We start from the raw sequence: 15636 nt of genomic DNA on the forward strand, positions 1-15636 counted from the left end.
CAGGGGAGAGACCAACAGAGAGGGAATAGAGAGAGACAGAGAGAGACACCGACAGGGAGAGGTGGGCAGATATGCAGACAGAGGAAGGGGGAGAGACAGACATAGAGGGGAAAAAAAATATATATATATATATATATATATATAGAGAGAGAGAGAGAGAGAGAGAGAGAGAGAGAGAGAGAGAGAGAGCTATAAAGCATGTACAACTACTGAAGTTGAATGTTTAGAAAGGGCACTATAGAGTGAAATCCTCCCTATCTTACCTAGTCTTTGGATAACATTAGGTTTTTAATGGAGGACGTAGATCATAATACAGATTCAACCAAGCGGAGCACGAAACAGAACAATCCATAACAATTCATGAGTCTATTCATGAACATTGACTGACAGAGAGTATTTCCAGAATTAATGGGGCCCTGTAACATAACTGTCAAACTTAATATGGCTAGTGGCTACTAGACACCTAAGTAAGCCAAATATATATACCTAAAAACGATATTTCATGTCCATTTAATCTTAACCCCCTCCTCTAAATCCCACCCCTCAGGTATAACGTGATGGTTGAGTGCTGGCACCCTAGACTGGAGCGGAGGCCTACCTTCTCAGAGCTGGTGTCCCGTATCAAGTCCATCTTCTCCAGCTTCAGTGGAGAGCACTACATACTTCTCAACACCACCTATGTCAACATCGACAAGATGACCCCCTATCCCTCACTCATTTCCTACTCCTCATCCTCGTCCTCTTCCTCCACCCGTCAGGGCCACCCCCTGGAGCGAGACTGTTGCACCTGATGTGGGATGGGGGTGGAGAGAGAGAGAGAAGAAAGAAAAGAGTGATGGAAGAAAGGAGAGGAAATGAGATGAAAGGAGGAGAGGAAAAATAATGAGCTTGACAGAGAGAAAGAAAGAGGGAGTAAATAGTGGGCTTGAGGTGGTGAAGACTTTGGGTCACTGGAGAACAAGTGTATGTGACTAACAGACAGACACTGGACAAACTCGTTGACTGAGACAGTTTGAGAATACTGACCTGTGCCGTGTGTTCAGTACGTATGTAATGTGTATATATACTGACCGATGAGTGTACGCTTGAGACCTTTATGAACTGTGAGGATGACCTTGGTCTGCCTCTGCTCGGCAACCTAGAACATGCTCTAGAATATCTAATGACCTTTGACCCTGGTATGACCCTGGAGCCTGAGTTCAGGAGGTCAGGCCTCTTGTCTCTATCGCAGACAATTTGGAGACATGGGAGAACCTTTTCAAAGAACAAAGCCTCAAGAAGCACATTGTGTGTATGAAGTACAAGTGAAGCGCCCATGATTTGAACGATTCCCTTCCCCAACGAGGGGACCGGTGGATTTTGGAGACATTTCTGCTTGTTACTGGGTGGCATGTGCTTAGAGATATGGCAAAGTGCCAGGCTCCAGCTCTTCTTTTTCTCTATGTCAATGAAAGGTGGTGTATTGTAAAGAAACATGTTACACCTTCCTACTGTCACTGAATGCCCCTCTCCTCCCACTTCTCCTCGCATTCCTCCCTCCAAGCTCCCTGCGCACCGGGACTGAAGGAAGACAAATGATGCCTGCTTTGCCATTACAATGTGTGCTCCAGCCTCCAGGTGAAGAGTAGCTGGCAAGAGGACCAATCTGCCACCCGGCCCGTGCGGTGTGTAGCAGCTACACTGGATACTTCTTATAGTGTAATAATCTTTGATGATTCCCTTTTGATATGCTTCGTTTTAAATGTCTCGCTGCTTTGTTGCCGTGAGTGACTCACCTATTAGTAATCTGCAGATGTTTCCCAGTTGAAAAGTGTTTCTTTTTTTGTATTTTGGTAGGTAACACTGACTTGAAACGGCCTGTCATAATGTCTACATAGCATGTGTCATAACGGTTTGTGAAAGCTCAGCCTGAAAACGGACATCATCTTTTTGACTTCAGACAGTCAAATGGGGGAAATTGGAGACACATGTTTGAACGTTTGATGCGTTTGGGCATCATAATAATAGTGTTATGTCAGTTGAGAAAAGTACTTTTTCTGTCAATCATGATAGTATTCGTACAATAGCTATGTCAGCATTTTGAAAGACCACTTCAATGTTAAAATGTTACCATTTTGCCTTTCCTTTGTGAAGCGTTTGGCTTTTTACTATGACTGCTGTGATGTAATTAATGATAAGGCCAGCAATGGACAGATATGAATGTTTGTAAAAATAAATGTTTAAAATGCTGTACTATATTTTTTAGAATGCCTTTATGATGAAAATGAGCCTCAATCAATATTGGTCCAATGGAATGCAATAACTGAGCAGTGGTGCCACAACAATGAACAAGTCCACTAAACTAACTAGAAGAACCACTGCCTTTTGTACAAAATGATATTAAAAGGATAGCACCTTTGTGGAGGTGTCTTCTATATGTAGGATTTAACTGGTAAACGTGTGTGTATATACTTTATGACAGGTTGTAGGTACAGCACAGTACAAACAAACTAAAGATACTGTACAGTCATTGAACAACTGGAGCTAGCAGGTTCACTTCCTTCACTATAGACTTCTATGTTTTCTATTGGTAACTAAATGGCTTGTAAATTCATAAATTGGTCCATGTTTCTCACTGTCTGTGCAGTGTGAGTGTCTGTATGAGCACTGTTGCGGGTTCGTCTATGAAAATAATGATGGTACATATGTTGTTAAGTCTTTATGCCGTCTGACAGTCTCAGTGTAATAAAGCTATATTATCAGTGTGACATATCTTATCATTGTCTGTATGTACATCCTTTAGTTTACCAGGAAAAGTACATCTCTATTTACAAGGGTGACCTGACGGTGAAATAGTAATATAATGGTGTCATTATAATGACTACTTTATATCATCTACCTATAGGGGTGCATTTCGTAATATCTGTCAACTAAGGAGTCAAGGGGTTTCAGTTTCATTTATTTAACTTTTGCAACAACAAAAAATACCATTATTTAAGCAGGGAGTCATGCTGAGACCAGGGTCTCTTTCGCAGATGAGCCCTGCATGAACACATCAAAACCAGGGCATCTCTTGAGGTTGAGAACCGAGATAGAGAACAACCTGGAGGTTCTTGCTAAGAGCTGGAGAAAAATAATGTTTTATATGTGCCCAGAATACTGAACATTTTGTTGGGGTGAATGACCCTGTCATTGGACTGGGCATTGGACTGGGCATTGAGGTTGATTGGAAGTCCTGTTTGGATAACATACAGGAAGTACAACAGCCTTATAGGCTGTACATTTTGTGTCTACCCTATTTTTGTGACGTGGTGAGGTGACCCAGGAGCAGAGAAGAGAACCAGACGAGGAACCAGTGGTTTAGAATAAACTGAAATACTTTCCTGGGAAAAAGTTCAACAGTAGGTACAAAGTAAAACTTGGGAAAACAACAAACAGTATGACTTGATAACTCAGTGAGGAGACAGACGCACACAGCAAACAAATCTAGCTTCTGCAAAGGGTCAAGAAAATCATAATTAGTAACTGAAAACACCTGTGTCATTATCATCTCTAGGGCGGTCTCTGCCGCCCTCTGGTGACAGGTGGAAACATGACAATTTTAGCTTTGTCTTCACTCCTTCAGCCTTCTCTGCTGTCATTGGCTTGTTGTAATCTCTGACCTCTCACCTTTCTTTACCCTCTCCTCTTTGTATTGTCTAGGCGAGCCTGACATCTTCCTCTGTCTAGCCTGGCCCAGTGATTGAAGCGTTCATTGCAAGACTTCCTCTCAGTTACTTGGAGACCTAGGGTCGTGTTCATTAGACCCTGAGCAATATATCTTTACTCTCTATCTGTCTATACAGTAGTGACCCACTTGTCTTAGCTAAAATGTCATCATTTGAAGATAGATAGAGGAGGGAGCCTCTCAGTGCTAAAGCTCTTCAACTATGTACTTATCAGTTACTCTGGAATGACTGGAGCCTGCACAATGTTTCCCTCACCCTCTCACGTATTAATTATCTCCCTCCCTATCTCTCTCTCTCCCCCTCTCTCTCTCTCTCTCTCTCTCTCTCTCTCTCTGTATGTCTCTCTCTCTCCCCTCTCTCTCTCTCTCTCTCTCTCTCTCTCTGTCTCTCTCTGTCTGTCTCTCTCTCTCTCTCTCTCCCTGTCTCTCTCTGTCTGTCTGTCCCCCCCCCTCTCTCTCTCTCTCTCTCTCTCTCTCTCTCTCCCTCCCTCTCTCCCTCTCTCTCTCTCTCTCTCTCTCTCTCTCTCTCTGTCTCTGTGTTTCTTCCTCCTTCTCATTTCCCCTCTATTTGACACACACGCCAAAAGAAAGAACAGGTGGGCAAAGCTCAGGTATGTGAATGTGTGTCATGGGATTAGTCAGCCCGTTTGGAATGCAAGTCGACTTGACTGCTGCTAGACACACTACACCTTTCTTCCCCTCTTCTGCCCCACGCCAACTGATAATGAACCTATTCCACCCTCTCAGCACACATTCTGACCTGAGTCAACACACACACACTCTTTAATCCACTAACGAGCTTTGGAAATATGCATTGGCAAGAGAGTGAGTTGGGACAACTCCTCATTCCTATTCTTTATCAAACAAACTCTCATAGTTTGAATATGCTGTTTTTCTTTTAGAGAAATATACATTATTCTGATCATTGAATCTGTTAAGTCAGTAGAGAACTGTGTCCTCAAGCTGTGTTTTTTTGTGTATGCCCCCTATTGGTACTCTGCAGCTCTTGCAGCTAAGTACAATCTAATGTTTTCGTCTGATTTGCCAACTTAGTATACATTACAGTAAACAACACATAAGACCATTTCACACAGAGAGAAAGGCCTCATCTAGTCTATATAACAATTACAATTCTGCCCAAATATTTCACAATTCCTAGGTTCTACATTTGCATGAGATTGGGTACTTCAGAACCTTTATCCATAATTCAGAATTTGGCCGTAGACCTTTGGATGCACACATCTCACATACCTACAAGCGGTTGGATCTTGGCCTGAATCACACATTCCTCCCTACCCATACTCTGCTCCAAGCCAAGGTCATCCAACACAACCACAGACATGAGCTGAATATTATGTCATTGTTGTCTGCCATGGCTACAGGATTCTGGCTGCCATTTTAGATAATCAGTTAGGATATGTCCCAAATGGCACCCCATTCTCTTTATAGTGCACTACTTTTGACCAAGACCCATAGGGCTTGGGGAAAAGGGTGCCATTTGGGGCGTGACTTTAGACTGCCCCTGGTGGAAAGTGAAGAAGACTGCCGGGTTGGGGTTGCAGTTCATCTGGATATATCACTCTTGGTACCCATGTTAGATGGAATATTCCAGGCTTTGACCTGCCAGACTTATGGATGTCAACCATTTTAATTATATGATATATTGCCACTACTCCTAAATAAATACAGATTTTGTCATGTAAAATAATTGTATTTTAAAGAAATGAAAAAGAAACATGCAAAATGAAAAGGAATGCCCAGGGAGTATTGGGACAAGGCCAGACTGTTCCACTGCCTCCTCCCTCTACCAGCTTTCAACACAAAGGCTATCATCTGGGCCGGCAAGACTAGAGGTCTAGAGGTGTGGACACATAATCTCAGTTCCCTGATGGCACTGTCTCTGACTACGTTTTGATGCCGGGCCAAAAACACTGTTCTCACAGTGATACTCAGAAAGGAGGAGCAACAAATAAGCACACAATTGTTAAGAATTGTTATATTGCAATGATACTGTATCCAAAAGTTCAGCAACTCCTGTCAACTCATCCCGATACTGCCTACCCCTTTAATATCTTCTCTGATTAACCATCTGTTGAGTTTCTCCACTGATGATTATCTAAAGCGGGGTGGTTGTAATGGGTATCTGGAGTGACTAATGAGTGACTTGAGGGTGAGTCACAGAGGCAAGGAAGAAACGCATGGTACTGTAGAAAGACTACAACATGGTACTGCAGAAAGACTACAACATGGTACTGCAGAAAGAATACAACATGTTACTGTAGAAAGACTACAACATGGTACTGTAGAAAGACTACAACATGTTACTGTAGAAAGACTACAACATGGTACTGCAGAAAGAATACAACATGGTACTGCAGAAAGACTACAACATGGTACTGCAGAAAGACTACAACATGGTACTGTAGAAAGACTACAACATGGTACTGTAGAAAGACTACAACATGGTACTGCAGAAATACTACAACATGGTACTGCAGAAAGACTACAACATGGTACTGCAGGAAGACTACAACATGGTACTGCAGATAAGACTACAACATGGTACTGCAGAAAGACTACAACAATGTACTGCAGAAATAATACAACATGGTACTGCAGAAAGACTACAACATGGTACTGCAGAAAGACTACAACAATGTACTGCAGAAAGACTACAACATGGTACTGCAGAAAGACTACAACATGGTACTGCAGAAAGACTACAACATGGTACTGTAGAAAGAATACAACATGGTACTGCAGAAAGAATACAACATGGTACTGCAGAAAGACTACAACATGGTACTGCAGAAAGAATACAGCATGGTACTGCAGAAAGAATACAACATGGTACTGCAGAAAGAATACAACATGGTACTGTAGAAAGAATACAACATGGTACTGCAGAAAGAATACAACACGGTACTGTAGAAAGAATACAACATGGTACTGCAGAAAGAATACAACACGGTACTGTAGAAAGAATACAACATGGTACTGCAGAAAGAATACAACATGGTACTGCAGAAAGAATACAACATGGTACTGTAGAAAGAATACAACATGGTACTGTAGAAAGAATACAACACGGTACTGCAGAAAGAATACAACACGGTACTGTAGAAAGAATACAACATGGTACTGCAGAAAGAATACAACATGGTACTGCAGAAAGAATACAACACGGTACTGTAGAAAGAATACAGCATGGTACTGTAGAAAGACTACAACATGGTACTGCAGAAAGAATACAACATGGTACTGCAGAAAGAATACAACATGGTACTGTAGAAAGAATACAACACGGTACTGCAGAAAGAATACAACACGGTACTGCAGAAAGACTATAACATGGTACGGTAGAAAGACTATAACATGGTACTGCAGAAAGACTACAACATGGTACTGTAGAAAGAATACAACATGGTACTGCAGAAAGACTATAACATGGTATGGTTGAAAGACTATAACATGGTACTGCAGAAAGACTACAACATGGTACTGTAGAAAGAATACAACATGGTACTGCAGAAATACTATAACATGGTACGGTAGAAAGACTATAACATGGTACTGCAGAAAGACTATAACATGGTACTGCAGAAAGACTATAACATGGTACTGCAGAAAGACTATAACATGGTATGGTAGAAAGACTAGAGAGTCATAAGACTATTATCATTATCGCCCCTTTCACTGTCAGCAGCTCAGTAATCAGAGATTAGTAGTAACACTGCCTCTCAAAGTGCACATTAACAAATATACAGGAGTTTTAGTGTCGGCTCCTTCCTTCACGCGAGCTGGCTGCACTCTGAGTCACTTTAAAGAAATAAAGAAATGACGATCTATGAGAGAGACTGAAAGGGTTAGGGTTAGGCTACTGTCGTGTCTTTACTATCATTAAATGAAGACTTTTAGTTTTTATCAAAGATTCTCTGTAATTAGTATTACGCGATCAAACTGATTAATCATGTAACTGTAATTAACTAGGAAGTCGCGGCACCAAGGAAAATATTCAGATTACAAAGTTATCATTTCCTAAAATAACTTTTCAGATAGTTTCATAACTGATCCATAGTCTTCTGATTAATGCATTATTTACTTTACCTCACGTTAGTCTCATTCCAAACGTCGTAAATGGTTGGTTATCTGCACGAACCCAGTCTTCACTATGAGCCAATTGCAATCAATATATATATTTACGCTCAGTGTGTCATCTTGATCGCTGTTGAAAAGTTTGTTTCTTTTGTAGAATTGTCCGTCTCTCTCTCTCTCTCTCTCTCTCTCTGTTGTGGTTATAGTGGATAGTTCAGAGTGACATTCATTCATGTTGTTGTAGAATGGATGTTTTGGCGGTTGTCGTTGGTTGGCGTTTAATGATACCAAATTCCTAGCTGCAGACTAGTAATTAATATCAAAGACTTGTTCTTATTCTGTCGGTATCTATAGTCTAAGAGTTTAACCACGTGGTATGGTTAAAAGATTCAGCAATGGTCTGCAACATTTGTACGCCCGTGATTGAGAGAAACATGGTCTGGTGATAATTTCTCAAAGTTGGGTTTTATTCGGAATTGCAGAAAAGGGCTGTCCCAGGATGCCTGACTCTAACTGGGCTCAGGGGCGGTCCTCTGATTTAGTTAAACTCAAAAGGGAATTGGAGTTTCCTTCATTAAACAGTCCAAAATCACATCACACAATTTTACAAACAGTATCATACTCACTCATTCATATTATACAACAATTAGATGTAAACCTCATATCTGAGGCTATTATATAAACAGCGTTATGGCAATGTGGCCATACCGTCTCCCATGAGCTTCCCCAAAATGTAACTGTTACGGATACAGTTATCCTGTGTGTGTGTGTATCCTGTGTGTGTGTTTCTTTTCTCTCCTTCTCCCCTCACAGGTGAAAACCATCACTCCCCAATCAGTCAACAATCAATCATCAATCAGAAGACACACCTCCTCCTATTTCCTACCCTATCACAGTTCCTTCCCCATGGTTTAAAAACCCCATCATTTGTTTGTTCTAGAGCTCAATCTCTCTGTAAATGCCATGTCTGTAGGTCTCTGTGTTTCACTCTCGCTTTGTGTCTTAACCTCTTTTGTTTAAAGCACCTCCATAGCACTTTGTCATCACCTGTGAGTATTGTTTTTGGTTATGGTGTTTGTGTGTTGCTGGTGGGAAAAGGGGGAAACCAAGACAAGTCGCCCATGGGCATACACTACCCGTAGGTGAACTTTGTTAAACACACTAGTTAGAACTGGGCGGACCACCCACTGTATTTTTGGTTAGTTAGTTAGCTGTTGTTAAAGTAGGCTAGTCTAGCTTAGGGGTGTTTTTGAATACTTATTGTTTCTTTCCTTGGGTCCAGCTCAGCCCCTTTTCCTGCTCCCCCCATTACCGTGTGTTTATAAATAAACCTAGAGTTTGACGGTAGATTTCTGTTGTCGTGGTTATTTCGTGCACACTTTTACTTTGTCACAATAATAATTTGCATGAGTTATGTTACGGGTCTCATTACCATCCCCCCTAGACTGTCGGGCCAAAAGGGATTCGTAACAGTAACAAATGGACCAGTTCGTAGCTGGATTCTTCACCGATCTTTTATACCTTGTCTGGACATGAAATTTGTTCGGACCTCAAGTTCTGTGAGGTGGAAGAAATTCCTTTGTTCTCTATGAAAATTCACTCTGTCTCTTATACTGTGTGGCCATGAGGCAGGGTCTTCTCAGGAATTTACAACCTCTCTCTGACCACAGCAGCTAGTTGAAGGAGGCAGGGGAAGGCAGGGAGAGGGGGATGGGCTTGCTGTACCCAAAGAGGGCAACTTCATGACACTACTGTAAGTCTTTTTCTTTTTTTTACAAAAATAACTTAAGTTAGGAGTGTTCTCCTTGCATGGTATTAATTCTAAAAGCTGTAAACAGGTGTGTGTGTTCTAGACAATCTGATAATTCCATGTTCCCAGACTTTAACAGCACATGACCGCATATTGACACTAGAAAATGCAGAAGTTCCCACATGGAAAAAGTATATTCCCTAGTTAACGCTGGGTGTTCATATTCATTTTTCAGTCGCAACACATAATGACATGCAAGTGCATTCTAATAGTCTAAGGTTTTTAGTTGACACTAAAAGGTTGTCTTCTGTAACCATTTCAATAGAAAACAATCATACTTTGTTTGATAAGATTACAGATTTTGTCAAGAGACCCCATTCCCTACCCCAAATTTGGGAACTGCATATTCACTATTGGTGCATACTGTATACCCTACTCAATAAATGTCAAATCTATAATTTTACCCATTTGGCCCTTTGGTCTAGCACTGTGTGAAGCATTAATATGGGTCTTGTGTGAAGATACTGTATGAGAGGAGGCACATTATGGAGTCCTACGTACTTTACAGGGTTGGGTAGGTTACTTTCTAAATGTAATCCGTTACAATTATTAGTTACCCGTCCAAAATTGTAATCAGTAACGTAACTTTTGGATTACCCAAACGTAGTATTGTATTGGATGACAACTTGTTTTTCACCAGTACAGAATCAATTATAACTGTCACGTTCTGACCTTAGTTCCTTTATTATGTCTTTGTGTTAGTTTGGTCAGGGCGTGAGTTGGGGTGGGTAGTCTATGTTCTTTTTTCTATGTAGTATTTATGTGTTTGGCCTGGTATGGTTCTCAATCAGAGGCAGGTGTCGTTCGTTGTCTCTGATTGAGAATCATACTTAGGTAGCCTGTTTCCCCCATTTTATTTGTGGGTGATTGTTTTCTGTGTCTGTGTTTCCGCCATACAGAACTGTTTTGTTTTCGTTTCTGTCTTTCACTTTGTTTTTTTGTTTTATCGTGTTCAGTGACTTTTCATAAAAAATGACGAACACTTACCACGCTGCACATTGGTCCGATCTCTCATACTCCTCGTCAGAGGAGGACAAATCGGATTACAATAACTGACTTTTTCCAACGTGATATAGGCACAGCAGATCCCCTTATTGTATGGCACACGTTTAAATGTGCCCCTAGAGGCTATGCAATTCAATACTCTTCCTTAAAACAAAAGATATGTAGGACAAAATAATTAATATTAACAAAGGAAATAGAGGGACTAACTGTACAGACAGATAGCAACAAAAACTGTACTATAGAGGCGCACAATACGTTAGAGGAAAAACAAAAAGTAATGGAGTAACTTATTCAAGAAAGATCAAGTGTAAAATATTATAAAAACAAAGCAAACTGGATGGAATATGAGGAAAATGCACCAAATAATTTTTTAATCTTCAACATACAAATGCTACCAAAATTAATTTACTGAACCTTGTTACAAATGGAGTCACCCATGATTCACCAAACAATATTTTGAAAGAGGAAGCAAAGCACTTTAAGCATATGTTTTAGTTTCAGTCTCCATCTCCATTAACCAAAGTTAATTTGAATCCCACCGTACCTTCTCTGCTGTGCAATCCGGTTTCCGAGCTGGTCATGGGTGCACCTCAGCCACGCTCAAGGTAGTAAACGATATCATAACCACTATTGATAAAAGACAGTACTGTGCAGCCATCTTCATCGACCTGGCCAAGGCTTTCGACTCTGTCAATCACCGTATTCTTATCGGCAGACTCAATAGCCTTGGTTTCTCAAATGACTGCCTCACCTGTTTCACCGACTACTTTGCAGACAGAGTTCAGTGTCAAATCGGAGGGCCTGTTGTCCGGACCTCTGGCAGTCTCTATGGGGGTACCACAGGGTTCAATTCTCAGGCCGACTCTCTTCTCTGTATATATCAACGATTTCGCTCTTGCTGCGGGTGATTCCCTGATCCACCTCTACGCAGACGACACCATTCTGTATACATCTGGCCCTTCTTTGGACACTGTGTTTACTAACTTCCAAACGAGCTTCAATGCCATACAACACTCCTTCCATGGCCTCCAACTGCTCTTAAACGCTAGTAAAAAAAAAAGTATGCTTTTTAGCCATTCCCTGCCCGCACCCGCCCGCCCGACCAGGACGGTTCTGACCTAGAATATGTGGACAACTACAAATACCTAGGTGTCTGGCTAGACTGTAAACTCTCCTTCCAGACTCATATCAAACATCTCCAATCCAAAATCAAATCTAGAATTGGCTTTCTATTTCGCAACAAAGCCTCCTTCACTCACGCCGCAAAACTTACCCTCGTAAAACGGACTATCCTACCAATCCTCGACTTCGGCGACGTCTTCTACAAAATAGCTTCCAATATTCTACTCAGCAAACTGGATGCAGTCTATCACAGTGCTATCCGTTTTGAAACCAAAGCACCTTATACCACCCACCACTACAACCTATATGCTCTAGTCGGCTGGCCCTCGCTACATATTCGTCGCCAGACCCACTGGCTCCAGGTCATCTATAAGTCTATGCTAGGTAAAGCTCTGCCTTACCTCAGCTCACTGGTCATGATAACAACACCCACCCGTACCACGCACTCCAGCAGGTATATCTCACTGGTCATCCCCAAAGCCAGCACCTGTTTTGGCCGCATTTCCTTCCAGTTCTCTGCTGCCAGTGACTGGAACGAATTGCAAAAATCGCTGAAGCTGGAGACTTTTATCTCCATCACCAGCTTTAAACATCAGCTATCTGAGCAGCTAACCGATCGCTGCAGCTGTACATAGTCCATCTGTAATTAGCCAACCCAATCTACCTACCTCATCCCCATATTGTTTTTATTTACTTTTTTGCTCTTTTGCACGCCAGTATCACTACTTGCACATCACCATCTGCTGCATTATCACTCCAGTGTTAATCTGCTGAATTGTAATTACTTCGCTCCTATGGCCTATTTATTGCCTTACCTCCTCACGCCATTTGTACACACTGTATATAGACTTTTTTTTTTCTATTGTGTACACTTGTTATTTCCATGTGTAACTTTGTGTTTTTGTCGCACTGCTTTGCTTTATCTTGGCAGGTCGCAGTTGTAAATGAGAACTTGTTCTTCAACTAACTTACCTGGTTAAATAAAGGTGAAAAATAAATAATACAAATTGTAAAGATTTCTTTCTATTAATCATTTAAAATTAATAGCTGTACAGCAAGACTCATGTGAAGGTCGAATTAAAGAGGAGAAAGTTTGATGCAATTAAAGCCTTTAAGTCTGGGGAAACCGCAGGGCTGGATGGCATACCAGTATACCAAACATTTTATGATATAGTCAGAGGTCCTTTATTAGCATCTTTTAACCACACCTATAAAAATGGTAGATTATCAGATACTCAACAAGAAGGTCTGCTTTCTGTATTACTGAAACAGGACCCAAGTGGTATATATAAAGATCCAGTCCATTTAAAGAATTGGAGGCCCCTTTACACTTCAGTGTTGTGATGCTAAAGTTCTAGCAAAATGCATAGCGCATAGAATTAAAAAGGTACTAATCAGACAGGTTTTTTACATGGATGATTCATTGGAGATAATATTAGACAAGTACTGGAAACAATAGAACACTATGTAAAAATCTGGGAAACCAGGCCTGGTATTCATAGCTGACTTTGAAAAGACTTTTGATAACGTATGACTGGAATTTATTTATAAATGCATAGAATATTTATATTTTGGAGAATATCTTATGCAATGGGTTAAAGATATGTAAAGTAACCCTAGGTGTAAACTAGTAAATAATGGCTACTTCTCAGAAAGTATTAAACTGTCAAGAAGAGTAAAACAAGGTTGTCCACTATCGGCATACATGTCACGTTCTGACCATAGTTCTTTTGTGTTTTCTTTGTTTTAGTGTTGGTCAGGACGTGAGCTGAGTGGGCATTCTATGTTTTGTGTTTCTATGTTGGGTTTGTTGTTTGACCTGATATGGTTCTCAATCAGAGGCAGGTGTTTGTCAATATCTCTGATTGGGAACCATATTTAGGTAGCCTGTTTTGTGTTGGGTTTTGTGGGTGGTTGTCTTCTGTCTATGCACCAGATAGGACTGTTTCGGTTTTTCACATTTGTATTTTGTAGTGTTCACGTTTATAGTCTTTATTAAACATGTTGAACACTAATCACGCTGCGCTTTGGCCCGATCCTTCGTCCACAGAAGAAAGCCGTTACAATACAGTTGAAGTCGGAAGTTTACATACACCTTAGCCAAATACATTTAAACTCCGTTTTTCACAATTCCTGACATTCAATCCAAGTAAAAATCCCCTGTTTTAGGTCAGTTAAGATCATCACTTTATTTTAAGAATGTGAATAATAGTAGAGAGAATGATTTATTTAAGCTTTTATTTATTTCATCGCATTCCCAGTGGGTCAGAAGTTTACATACACTCAATTAGTATTGGGTAGCATTGCCTTTAAATTGTTTAACTTGGGTCAAATGTTTCAGGTAGCCTTCCACAAGCTCACAATATGTTGGGTGAATATTGGCCCATTCCTCCTGACAGAGCGGGTGTAACTGAGTCAGGTTTGTAGGTCTCCTTGCTTGCACACGCTTTTCCAGTTCTGCCCACAAATATTCTATAGGATTGAGGTCAGGGCTTTGTGATGGCCACTCCAATACTTTGACTGTGTTGTCCTTAAGCCATTTTGCCACAACTTTGGAGGTATGCTTGGGGTCATTGTCCATTTGGAAGACCCATTTGCGACCAAGCTTTAACTTCCTGACTGATGTCTTGAGATTTTGCTTCAATATATCCATATAATTTTCCTCCCTCATGATGCCATCTATTTTGTGAAGTGCACCAGTCCCTCCTGCAGCAAAGCACCCCTACAACATGATGCTGCCACACCCGTGCTTCAAGGTTAGGATGGTGTTCCAAGGCTTCCAAGCCTCCTCCTTTTTCCTTCAAAAATAATGATGGTCACTATGGCCAAACAGTTCTATTTTTGTTTCATCAGACCAGAGGACATTTCTCCAAAAAGTATGATCTTTGTCCCCATGTGCAGTTGCAAACCGTAGTCTGGCTTTTTTTAGGTCCTTTGCTGTTGTTCTGGGATTGATTCTTACTTTTTGCACCAAAGTACGTTTATCTCTAGGAGACAGAAAGCGTCTCCTTCTTGAGCAGTATGACGGCTGCGTGGTCCCATGGTGTTTATACTTGCGTACTATTGTTTGTACAGACGAACGTGGTACCTTCAGGCATTTGGAAATTGCTGTCACGGTTGTCGTAAGAACGGGACCAAGGCGCAGCGGATGTTGAGTTCCACATATTTATTTCAAAGTGAAACTTTAATCAAAAACAATAAATCAATAAACAAACAACGAAACGTGACTACGTGGTGCTACATGCACAATACTATATCCCACAAACACAGGTGGGAAAAATAGCTACTTAAATAAGATCCAAAATTAGAGACAACGATTACCAGCTACCTCTAATTGGGAACCATACAAAACAACAACAGAACATTTAAATGAGAACACCCCCTAGTCACGCCCTGACCTACTACACCATAGAGAAACCAGGGCTCTCTATGGTCAGGGCGTGACAGTACCCCCCCCCCCCCACCTAAAGGTGCGGACTCCGGCGGCAAAACCTGAAACCAAATGGGAAGGGGTTGAGGGGGGTGACTAGTGTCGGTGGCGGCTCGGGTGCAGGTCATAGCCCCCCCCCAGACCCTGGATCCGACCATGGCGCCGGGCTGAACGCCGTGCCTGGACTGGGCACCGGCGCAGATGAAGGTTCCGGCCATGGCGCCGGGCTGAACGCTGTGCCTGGACTGGGCACCGGCGCAGAGGAGGGCTCCAGCCCTCGAGCTGAGTTGGACGCCGTGTCTGGACTGGGCACTGGCGCAGAAGAAGGCTCTGGCCATGGAGCTGGGCTGACCGCTGTGCTTGGACTGGGCATCAGCGCAGAGGAAGGCTCCGGCCTTGGATCGGGACTGGACGCCATGTCTGGACTGGACACCGGCGCAGAGGAGGGCTCCTGCCATGGAGTGGGAC

The 15636-nt window shown here is 41.8% G+C and overlaps 1 protein-coding gene across 1 annotated transcript in view; it reads left to right on the plus strand.

Annotated features, from left to right (window-relative positions):
• The window catches only part of met (MET proto-oncogene, receptor tyrosine kinase), a 33381-nt gene extending 30634 nt beyond the window's left edge, over positions 1–2747 (plus strand). The window contains exon 12 of the mRNA XM_065022136.1: positions 548–2747. Within this exon, the coding sequence (XP_064878208.1) occupies positions 548–791 (244 nt within the window). The 3' untranslated portion in view covers positions 792–2747. The remainder of the gene's footprint in view (positions 1–547) is intronic.
• Positions 2748–15636: the final 12889 nt, after the last annotated feature.

Source organism: Oncorhynchus nerka, linkage group LG9a, assembly GCF_034236695.1.
Source record: "Oncorhynchus nerka isolate Pitt River linkage group LG9a, Oner_Uvic_2.0, whole genome shotgun sequence".
In the NCBI taxonomy this organism is placed as follows: domain Eukaryota; kingdom Metazoa; phylum Chordata; class Actinopteri; order Salmoniformes; family Salmonidae; genus Oncorhynchus; species Oncorhynchus nerka.